The sequence below is a fragment of the Netta rufina genome (genome assembly GCF_964035555.1).
Source record: "Netta rufina genome assembly, chromosome: Z".
Taxonomy (NCBI): Eukaryota; Metazoa; Chordata; class Aves; order Anseriformes; family Anatidae; genus Netta; species Netta rufina.
The window spans coordinates 49,949,995-49,962,031 of record NC_140126.1 but is presented as its reverse complement, the minus strand read 5'-3'; the positions used below and the strand labels follow the sequence as shown (position 1 = coordinate 49,962,031).

The following is a 12,037-nucleotide window of genomic DNA, read 5'->3' as shown; positions in this document are numbered from 1 at the left end:
CAAAAAGCTGGAACATGTGAATGGCCATGCTGGAGAAGCCCAGCTGCCCACCTCTGACAGCTGCCGAGACAGGAGGTGGGAGAGAGCCACCAGGTGAGTCTTTGTAGGACAAGGGAACAATCTGACCCCGGTGGAAGGCTTGCTTTCCCTTCCCTACCCATCGCCAACTGAGGGCTGACTAATAAGTTGACGCATAAGGCTGAGATCCGTTCTTAATTTTTGGCCTATTTAGTGTTAAGCGAATGTTCCCACTATTCATAATAGCTAATCCTTTTTTGAACCCCATTAAGCTCTTGACAGTAACAATGAAATGATACAAATCACATATTTCCTTCACATGTAAGTACGTTTATATTGTGTGTCAGGGAGTCAGACACTTTGCCCATTCTACATATAATTAGTTCATTAAGTGTTTACTTCCCACTAGCGAGAGCTCCTTTCCCTCCACACCCACACACGCAGTGTGTCTCCCGGGGCCCTCTGAATTGGCAGCTGGATTGAGAGTTTGTGTGCTTTCCAAGGCACTGTTTAGAGTTCAACAGAGACCTCAGGAGACAGGTGCTGTACTTTGTAAGAAGCTGCGTGCCCTCTCCGCGTTTACTTTTTTGGAGTCATAGTGACACGGGGCAAGTGCTCTTAAATACGCCTGAAGCCCTGACCTTCCCCTGCAGCCCGGGTGCTCAGCGTGAGCAGAGCCAAATTTCCAGAAACTACAGCAAAATCTTCACATGTTCAAGGGATCATCAGACCCATGTGCCCCATTGCTCAGGAGCCAGAGATGGTCTGGGAAGGGGAAAAGCTGATAATGGCTGCAGGTGCCTGCCGTGGCAAGACAAGGTCGGTCCTTGTCCCACGGGACAGGAGCAGCTAAAGGCACCGCCACGCAGCCAGCCAGCCCCACAGGGAGTGCTGTTCCCTTGCACAGCTGAGAAACCATCCTGTGGGTCCTGAACAGCAGGGAGGAATCAAAATCACCTCGTCCTGGTGTTCCCCAAGGGAAGATTCGTCCCATGGACGCACCTGATGCTTTGGAGCAGTGCCGCTGGGGGAGACGGTGGGGACCATGCTTCGGAGCATCACCCAGGGCCCCAGCAGGCAGGAGCGTCCCACGGGGAGGAGCAGCAGCTCTCGGCAGCCCGGGGCCGCGGAGGGGAGCGGGCGCTGCCAGCACCGACGGGCCGGGAGGAGCCCGCAGGTGCCCGGGCTGGGGTCGGCGAGAGCCAGGCCGGGACCCCCGCCCAGCCCCCGCCGCAAACAGGTGCACTGCCCCTGTTGGAAAGGGATGAGAAAACGGCTCAGAAATGGTTTTCTCTCCCTCGCTTGCTCCCCTGAATGCTAATCAGCGGCGCCGGCTAAAAATACCCTGCAAGGCTGGCGTGCGCTCGGCAGAAGGGGAAAAAGGGGGGAGCGGGAGGCTGCAGCTTCCCGGAAGGAGCAGAAGGGACAGGCGTGGAAGAGCCCCCCCGAGCCCCCTCCCAGCCCGGCGCAGCTCCGTGCCCGCTCCCGGTCCCCCCGCTGCCCTGCAGAGGCCCCCTCGTCCCCTTCGTGGGGCGATGCCGGGTGCTCCCGGGGGGCTGCTGGCACTCTCCGTGCCCGGGTGGGAGCGGGGGCCCCCCCGCACACACACACACACACCCCACATACCCCACACACCATCACCGCCACCGCCACCGGGCGCTTTTCCCAGACGGGGCGCCCCGGGGGTGCTGTGTCGGGCAGCATCCCCCCTCCCGGGGCTGGCCGAGCACAAAGAGAAGGGGGCGATGGGGGGGACGGGGGGGACCAGGGGGCTGTCGCCGGGCAGCGCAGCACCGGAGCCGCCGCCACGCTGCAGCGCAGTCACACGGAGGCACCGCGGGTCCCCTGCGGGAGCAAGCGACAGAAATAAATAATGAATGGCCGTAACACGAATGTAAACGGGGTTTTTTAAAGGGAAGAGAGGGCGCGAGCACGTAGAGAACAGGAACATCTCCCCCGTGTAGGGGCGAAAAGCCCCCTCCCGCAGCCCCGTGCCCCAAGCCGTGCGCCCCGGCTGGGATCCGGCCGGAGGCCGCCCCCCGCACGCCCCCTCCCCGTCTCCCCAGCCTCCGGCCGGGGGTCGCAGAGCCCACCGCCCCCCTCCGGCAGCCGCGTCTCCCATCCCTCCCTCCCTCCCCTCCCTCCCTCACTCCCTCCCTCCAACCCTCCCTCCCTCCCTCCATCCATAATTAATCGCCTCCCCGCAGCCGCCGCGATAAGAGAGGGCGGGCGGGGACGAGGAGGCGGCGGCGGCCGGGAGGCGGAGGGGTTTGGGGGGGGTGGGGGGGGAGCCGTGGGGGGGGGAGCCGTGTGCGCTCGCCGCGCCCGGCTCACTGCGGCCGGCGGCTGCCTGCCGAGCGGAGCGGAGCCGAGCCGAGCCGAGCCGAGCCGAGCCGCCCCGTCCCGTCCCGTCGGGGGAGCGCCGCCGCCCGCATGGCCGCGCCGCGCCGCGCCGCCGCCGCCGCCGCGGGGCCGGGGGGGGCCGCGGGAGGAGGATGAGGCGGGCGGCGGGGCGGCGGCGGCGGCGGCGGCGCGGAGGATGAAGTGGAGCGTGCGGGGAGCCTGCGCCGCGCTCTCCAGCTGCCTCCTGCTCGCCTGCGCCCTCAGCGCCGCCGCCGTGGGCCTCAAGTGCTTCTCGCTGGGCTCGGAGCTGAAGGGCGAGCCGTTCCGCCTGGGCACCGCCGCCGGTGCTTTCTACTCGGGGCTGCTGCTGGCCGCCGGCCTCTCGCTGCTCGCCGCCGCGCTGCTTTGCTGCCGCCCGCCCGACGAGGCGCCCGCGGCAGCGGCACCGGCCGGCGGCGGACCCCCCGGCGGAGCCCCCGGCGGAGCCCCCGGCGCAGGGGACGCGGCGTCGGCGGCATCGGCGGCATCGGCAGCATCGGCGGCGGCATCGGCACCGGCACCGGCATCGGCACCGGCATCGGCTTCGGCACCGGCGGCGGCCGCGCCGTCGGGGCCGGGGGAGAAGGCGTCGCCCGGGGGGCGGCAGAACTTCCTGCTGCTGGGGGTGCTGGTGTTCATGCTGGGCGTGCTGAGCGCCTTCGCCGGCGCCGTCATCGACGGCGACACCGTGTCGCTGGTGGAGAGGAAGTACTCGCACTACTGCCTGCTGCAGCCCGGCGGCGCGGCCCGCCCGCGGAGCGGCCCCGCGGCCCCCGACGGCTCGGCGGCGGCGCTCCGCTGCCAGAAGCTGCGGGACTACCAGCGCGGCTTGGTGCTCTCCACCGTCTTCAACGCGCTGGAGTGCCTGCTGGGCCTGCTCAACCTGCTCCTCGTCAAGAACTACAAGGCCTCGCAGCAGCGCGGGCGGCGGCGGCGGCGGCGGAGAGCGGCCCCGGCGGCGGCGGCGGCGGCGGGCGGGCGGCGGAGGCGAAGACGGGGCGGCGGCGGAGGGCGGCGGGCGCCGCGCCACAGCCAGGGCTCCCTGTTCTCCGGCGGCGAGCCCGAGCTCACCCCCGGGGACTGCCCCTTCCAGGCCGTCTCCTACATCAACGTGGGCGTCTTCCACGTCTTCGACGAGGCCGGCGTGGAGGTGCACTGCGGCGGGCACCCGTCCGTCGAGCTGCCCGGCTACTCGCCCATGGATCCCGAGCTGAACGCCTCCTACCCGTACTGCTACCCGCTGCCCAGCGAGCAGCCCCCCGCCTACGAGGAGATCTACCCCGGGGAGCCCTGCGCCCACGGCACCTAGCGCCCAGCCCGGCTCCAAGCCCGGCCGCTCCTCGCTCCGACGGCGGCACGGCACCGGCACCGGCACCGGCACCGGCAGCGCCGCGGGGCTCAGGGACAGCCGCGGCCCCCCGACGGCACGGCCCCCGACGGCACGGCCCCGCCGCCTCGGGAGCAGCCGGTGCCGCCGTGCCTCTGGCTCTGCGGAAGCTTCTCCTCCTGCCCTCTGCCCTCCCTCCTGCCCCTGCCCTCCGCAGATTTCCCCCCGTGCCCCTCACCCCCTCCCTGCCCTCCCGCACACCGACCCTCCGTCCGACCCTCCGTCCGTCCCCCTCCGACCGCCGGCGGCTGAGTTTTCCGAAGGCTGCGCGAGAAACGCCTAAGGGTTGGTTCCTCCTGCCGCCTCTCCTCCGTAGCCAAGTTTAGTTCCCTTCAAGTGATTCATCAGTCTCCAGCTTTAGCAGTCCAGAGTTACCCATTTATGATAACCAGCCAGTGTAAGGAAAAGGTGTCATGAAGCTTCTTTACCTCTCAAAAGAGCTAAATTTCTAAACAACGCAGAGACATTTGTGTCACGTTTACTAGAGGTGTATTGGGGATCTTTAACGTTTACACTACTCCTCGGGAGAATTGAGTTCTGTTTTAAGATTTAGTGAGTTAAAACATTTGTTGGTCTTGTAAGATGCACATTGAGAAAAACCTGCACTTTGAAAAAGAAACAGGAAAAAAATCAACAACGTTTTTGTACACTAACGTGCCTGCTTTTGTTGATAACTTCTTACTGTAAAAGCTTTCAGAAGTCTATAGTGAAAATGTTTGGTAAATTCACTGCAGTTTAAAATCGATGATTAGTTCCTTTACTAAAACAGCTGAGATGTTGCTAGGATATGGCAGTTAAAAGGAAGTCCAAATGTCATACACATTCCTTTTTGTAAACAGGTTCTGTGTTTTTAATGCAAGGCAGGATTTCTTTTTGTTTTACACAGGTGAAGGTTTAATTCTATTTTGTACAACTACATGGTTTACCTTGTAAAGAATTCCATTTTACCTGTTACAATTCATCAATCTGGTAAGCTTGAATATTAAAGTTTTATTTGAAATATATATATATTGTAAAACAGCCTTAACCGGTGCAGTGGTCACAGTTTTAAAGGGAAAAAGAAGAAAAGAAAAAAAAAACATCTTGGAAGTCATCTTCCAAATGTGTTTTCAAAACAGTATTTATACTCCTATTACAAAGTAAGATTTCTTTTTTTTTTCTTTTTCTTTTTTTTTTTTCTTTTTTTTTTTTTTTAAGAGGCCACTTTAATTCCTGAAGAGGGGAAAAATTAACGGGATTGTATGCTGTTAACTCTTTCTGAACTTGGAGGTATTAAAAAGGCTTTCTGCAAAGAGAAAAACTGCTAGATCCTCCTTTTGGATTCTGCCGTGGAACGCCAGTATCAGATAGTATAAGAAAGTGCCAATTAAGGGAAGCAGGTATGACATATTTTTTACATCTTTTAAGAACAGGTGAAAGCTTAATTTCATGTTGCACAAAGAGCCAAAAAGCAACTCTTCAGATTGCATTTGGTTCAGTCGTCCCTCCCCCAGCTACCCTATACTGAAATGAAATATCGCAAAATAACCTTTCAGTTAATCCTGCGTTTCGAGCCTGCTGCATAATGCCAGTGTCTCAGATACCCGAAGAGAGGGAGAGTTAAGGGAATGCAAAGTTTCAATGTATTTCTGTGGTCGATGCAAAATTATTTTAAAATTTTTAGCTGCAGAGAGACTGACGTAATTTACAGCCTTAGAATTGGAGAGGGAAGACTTTAGACTAAAAATAACCAAGTCTCTCTGCACCGTTTTGTTTTCTAAAGTGTTTTGACTTGCACACTTTGTATAATCTAAAATGCAGAATGCCTTAGAAGTCTTAAAATTGCAAACTGTTGTCTGTGAAGCTCACAATTAAAGCTCTCATCTAGGGAAGACAGCTAGAAGCAGCAGTTGCCAAGTTGCCGCGTAGTTCTACATTGCAGAAATTTAAAGCGCAGCTCTTTTTGGCCAGCAGATTTCCTTGTGCAGAAGGCCAGCCTGAAACACTTGCCCTAGCTAAGTCTGGTTTTAGTACCGAAGACTGGCTCTGTGCTGGCTCTCTGCAGATGCATCTCTTTAACCCCTTGCAGGGAAGTTACTGGGAAGTCCTGCAGTCTTCACCTACAGTACTGATTTAGGCACAAACCCAAATCCACAGCCTACCGTACTGCTTATGTACCCAAAATATTTTGCAAAAATGAGTAATTAAAGTGATGAGGCTTGATCCTTAGACCTGTAGGTCTCCACATAGATGAGTTGTGAGACAGTGTAGTATCCTGTTATGGGATCAAATAGGAACTGCCAGAGCGATTGTGAAAGACAGACCAGCTAGGTGCCTAAATACAGAGTCAGAAGTGTAACGATAGTTGTTGGCTTTAAAACAAACAAACAAACAAACAATTTGGCTGCATACATTGTAGTTCATGGAAGTTGTATCTTAGTTTTACTTAAGGAATTGATTTTTGACTTAAAAAGACAGTATTTTACTTAACTATTTTAGGAATTATGAACTAGACAATTCTGAAACTCCAGATGTTCCAAAGATCAGTGCTCAGGGAAATAAATGGAAAGTCAAGAAAGCTACCTATTATACTCAATTGTTTAAATGTAAACAATTTTAAACTATGAATTTTTAAGATTGTTAAATTCATAACTTTTTTTTTTGTGTGCGTGCGTATGTGTGCGTGTGTATGTGTGTTTTGTGTTTTATTTAAATCTGTTCAGAATGCCATTGAATTAGGATATTTATTTGTGGCTCAGTTTCAGTTCCTGAATTTCTACTTTTCTTCATTTGGGCTTTTATCCCCTGTAATATTTTAGTTTAGTGACGGACAGATTGCCAGAACAATGTCCAAGTTGGACTCCCACAGAAGCCAGTAGGCATCATTTCATTGACTTCAGTGGGTCTGGGCACAAACAATATGTAACACCTACTCTAAATAATCTCTAAAGTAATATTGATCTTCTGGCATGACAGGATGCAGCAGAGGCGCATTATTTCTCAGTTATTTATTATTTGTATGGACAGCGGTATTAAGGGAGGTCACCTATGGTATTATACATATTTAAAAGAAAAAAAGAAAAAAGAAAAAAATTGGCAGGCAAATTGACCAAACAAGCCATGTTTTCTTAAAAGATGGTATACAAGTGTTTCAGGTATCTGGTGACTAACTTTTCTGATAAAACACTACACGTATTTATTTCTCAGTGAGAAGAAACTTATAAATACAGGATTCGAGATGAAGCTTCACAAGCATGATTGCAGTATTGTGAAGCCATTTTTAGTAAACCTGAATCATCACTCTCTCTTCTGAGCAATAATGTTAGAGTGTATAAACTGTACTGTGCTGAAATTGAAAATAGGCTGGTGTGGGAAGCATTGGAGCGTAGGTTAATTACCTGAGAGGACTCATACCATCCCTCTGTTTTCCATTCCCTGTCACATGATTGTCAAGGCAAATGCAAACCTGATCGATTCATGTCACTGGAGGATGCTAATTACAAGGCTTTTGCCTTAAATAGCAAAACCAGGGAGAACGGAAGAGAGACATCGTGTATGTGCTATCAAATCTCCATTTTGCTTAGCTGAAGTAATGACAAGACTGCTTTTTGCCCCACGGCTTGTAGTTTTAATTTGCTCACAGCTTTACTCACATCTGTTCAAAGGGAGGGAAGAATAGACGCAATACTGCTCTTTTGGTGACAGTGGAGTACTGACTTGGTAGCAGACTGCTCCCAGCTTTCCAGTCCCTTTTACAGGTAATAGCAGCTAGTCAAGGGATGAAACAGTGGAAAATCAAGTCTGCTGTCTTTGATGCGATACGATTTGCCTTCATGTGGAAAAAATGTATTCCCACTAGCCTATTAGCAATTCACATGAATTATTTTCACACTCCAACATCCTTGCTTAAATCTGTTACTTATACTTTGCATTGTAATTGACAGAATATATGTGAATCTAAAAACAGGAAAAAAAAATGATGCTAGAAGGAAATCGTATTCAAATAGTACAGATTTTAGTCAAAAGTTTGATTTCACTGTAGGTCTTCTTTGGTTCACCAAAAAGCGCTATGGTGGCTGGTATAACTTAGATATATTTCAGACATAATGTTTAATCATCAGAAAAGGTTTCTGAATGTTCACATGAGGAGGGCAATCTGTTTCTGCTTTTGGACATAGTACATATGAAAACCTTTTCTTCATTTTGCCATTTAATCCAAGATTGATCCTCAACAAAATGTCAATAATTGATCTTGTAATTTTAGGATCAATAAAATACGTTTTAAAGCACAGCATATCCTATAAGAAAAGCCTAATGCTCTTCATTTAATAATCTCCATTGTCTTAGATTGATGCCTAATAGCACAACTGAAATTAGGGGTTTAATTACCATATTCATTGCAGAATGTGTTTTCCAGGGACTTACAACTTGTATGAGTGGAACCCTGGCATAAAGTCCCAGCTTTTGCCACAAAGTGTAGTCAATTTCAGTAAGTTAAATATTTCCTGGTTACAGGATGTTCTAATATTCTAGATAAATTCCCTTGGTAAAAAGATCTAGATCTGCTAATTGTATATGATAGCAGTCTTTAAGTGTGCTAAAGTTACCTCTCCTTAATACAGGCTTATATTTTCCATTAAAGTATGTAAGAGCAAGATTGAATTCCTCATGGTCACTGTCCACTTCCTGAATTTCTTAGTTATATCTTAACGACATGTGACTAGTGCTCAGTATATATTCCAGAGTCAGTAACAGCTGATTTAAGAACAGGTTACCAGATAAAAGGTGGTCTCCAGGAAGCCAACAGGCTGATGCATTGCTGTGGGAAAATCTTCAAATACAGGCTGCAACAATTCGGTGTGTGGCGTGTTCTGTCCAAAGGGAGGCACTACCCACAAAAAGTAACTACAGGAGATCTGAGTGCTTAAGTTACAGGCAGGCCTGTTGTATTCTCCCTATTACAATACCAGTACCGAAGCTCCTCCCCTACATAGCTTTCTAAGAGTGAAATCCAGGGCAGTCCAGATGTCCCACAAAAAAAAAAAAAAAAAAAAAAAAAAAAAAAAAAAAAAGCTTCACACAAATCACTGTTCCCCAAATTTGGTTCAAATAATAGCCACTCTCTCTGCTGGGCAGCTGTGCTATGTCTTTCCATCCAATGTCTGGGCACCTGGTGAAGTTTTCCTTAAATTTACCAATATGTCACCCTGATGTCATCCTAGATAACCTGAGAGTGAAGATCAAGTCATTTAAGAAGTCATAAGACTCTCTTAATAAGAGCATATTGTCCTGTACAGAGGAAAACAGAAACAAAAACTGATGTCCTTTTTCATTCTTCCTTCAGACGCAGCTGCCTTTGACTTCAGTGAGTTTATCCTGAGGTAAGGCATGGAGATGACATTGCAGACTGCTGCTACTCCTTCACTCACTGAATTGTAGAAATCTGGAAGACCTCCACATGCTTTATGGAATGAAAATGCTTTTAGTAACAAATGCATACAAAATGGCTCTGGCTCATCAACAGATCACAGAAAATGCAATATCCTGAGTGAAACTATCCAGTAGATCTATCCTGGTAGCGATACAATCTAGCTCAAGTTCCTACGGTTTCACTTCTGGATTTCTGGACCTGGCTTGGTTCCATCTAACAGGGACATTAGGAAGTTTGTTTCATGATCTTGGGAAGTGAATCATTTGTTTCAGTACAGTACACAGGGATTAAACACCTCCTAAATACCACAAGCATCCTCACCAGTTGTTCTCCTCTGTGGCCATTGTTAGCAGAGGATAAAGTGAAGTGTGGGAGGAGAGAAAGCTTATTGTGATCCTCTTAATGGGTTCGGAGGACTAAACGTTCCAAAGCATTCATTTGTTTTATATTAAGACACTGGATTAGGGGATGGAAGAATACCTATAATATCTAAAAGGATTATTGCCAGGAATATATTTTTGGAAATCTAATACTTGTGTTTAGAGAAGGTTCTTTCAGAATTTTATTTTTTCTCCCAGGTTCTACATTCTAAACGAAAGCTGATCTCGCTGAAATACTCAGTGAAATCTCCAGGATTTAAATTATTAAATTTAGGGAAATTGAGTAGAGCTCTCTCCTACAAATTACCAAGTGCCACTAATTCCTATAGAGGTCAGACTGCATCTGGCACATGTGTAAACATCCACATTTTGGCTTTCCCTCACAAATGAAAGGGGAAACAGCACAAAGTTGTGCTATGGAAAGAAAAGCTCCAAATGACCAAATCCACTCCCAGGCAACTAGGCAGTCATGGATTTCGCACAAGCTACGTACAGTCTTAAAGTATATAAATTACCATGCACTCATGGCTAAAATGAATCCCCTCACAAAAACTTCCAAAGGGTATTGTCAGTGGCAGATCTAAGTAGAAGCCTATTCTTTCTATCTCTAGACCAAAAATATCCTAGAAACATGGAAAATTTCTGCCAGAAGGAGCTCGTGCTTGAAGCAGAAAACAGAAAGACACCAAGAAATTTCTGCTTTGCTGAGATTTAGAATAGCTGTTTCTTCTTTCTGAATGACCCAGAAGCTACCATCCTATGTGTCACAGTTTAACACTGATAGGCAGCCAAGTACCACACAGGTCATCCAAACTACATTCCCAGGAAAACACAGGAAACTGAAAAGCGAGGGCTGAAAACTGCTAAATCTGTCCAAAATTTTACAACATGTAATCGAGACCTGTGTTCATTACAGGAGAAGTACTTCCTGACCTTTTTACAAATACACTGAGATGCTGTGGAGGGTGAAAGCCCTTTTTAAGCAACACTGAGCAGTCAAAATCATTAGTAACCAAAAAAAAAAAAAAAAAAAAGACTACTACCAAAATAAGACTGGGAGAACATCATATACCGTGTTCTGATTCTTCTCTTGCTCTAAATCAAAAGGAAAGAAATTCAGATACAGCTCTTTGTGTACCATTTCCAAAAAAAGGATCCAATCCAGAAAAGGGAAGGATTCACACTGTCAAGGCTATTCTAAAAAGCATCTACTGGAAATGCAACTTGAAGCTGTTGCTAAGAAATATTGTTTGTCACGCTGAACAGAACAGAAGGGTGCTTCTTTCAGCATTTTGGGAGCGGATTGCTGCTCAGAACAGCATTTGGCTGGCAGAGAGCCTTCCTTTTCAGTAAAGTCTTTGGAGAGCTACCGGAAAATACTGAAGGACACCATCATCACCCAACCTTGGGTGGACCATTGATTAGAGCACTGAGCTTCATGTTACTCTATACCATGGACTACATACCATCTTGTCTTGCCAGTGGGTGTAAGCAGTTGTCTCTCATGACACCACAGAGTGAGCACCTTCTGGAGAGGTGCACTGAGCTCCTGAAGCCCCAGAAGTGTATGTGCTGTGGCACTGTTGAGAGGAGGTAAGCCAGGACTTGCTGCAGCCCGTAGGAAACACTGTCCCGCACTACAGGGTGGGGGAGGCTTGTTGCTGTTGTAATGCCAAGGCTCCAGACTTGCTGCAGTATTGCTGGGTGCACAGAGGTCAGTCTGGGCTGCGTGTGAACTGTGGTCACTTTTGCAAAAGCGAAATGGCCAAGCCAAGTGGAATGGGGGCTGTCTTCATTTCCCCCTGAACAAATCAAAAGCAGTCAATTTACAGACCTTCAAGGAAGAGGTGTTAAGTGCTGTCTGGGGTTCACTTTTCAGCCTTCGCTCCCTGAAGTAACATCTACAAGGGAAGAGTGTGCACAGATTTAAGATGGCAAAATGCATGCTCACTGCTGCCTCTCTGCTTGGGGGGAGCAACAACTAATGGTGGGCCAGATTATTCCATCAGTTGATGAGGCAATAAATAGAAATGAGTAACAAAATACGAAAAACTTTTGCCCATGCCCTATGTTTGTCACATTACAAGAGCTACATGACACCCTGGGTTGTCCTTCACTGAAGGTTGTGGCGGTAGCTAGCTGCCTAAGGTCTGCAGGATCTAGAGCTCTAAGAACAAACATTCCTGTTGGAGGATTTCCTCCACAAATTTATCTCAAAAATCAAAAAACAATGCTGGCCCTGTTTCAGTAAATGCATCTCTGCATCCAAGCATGAAGAGAAAAAACATCAACAGGGCAGAACTGTTCATTCATTCATAGTTCATTACTTTTTCATCAAGGGCAGCAAAAAGACAAACATTAGTGTTAGCATCTTGGATGCGGAGAATTGTTTCATTGTAAGAGGTTTTGAAGCTGGCTGATAAAGAAACAGCAGAAGGTATTTACACCACAGGAAAATGG

The 12,037-nt window shown here is 49.1% G+C and overlaps 1 protein-coding gene across 1 annotated transcript; it reads left to right on the top strand.

Annotated features, from left to right (window-relative positions):
• Nucleotides 1-2,557: 2,557 nt before the first annotated feature.
• On the top strand, nucleotides 2,558-3,709 carry TMEM271 (transmembrane protein 271; the record flags this gene model as incomplete). Its single annotated transcript, XM_084305789.1, has 1 exon — nucleotides 2,558-3,709. One exon carries the CDS (start codon nucleotides 2,558-2,560, stop codon nucleotides 3,707-3,709), a length of 1,152 nt encoding a protein of 383 aa, XP_084161915.1.
• Nucleotides 3,710-12,037: the final 8,328 nt, after the last annotated feature.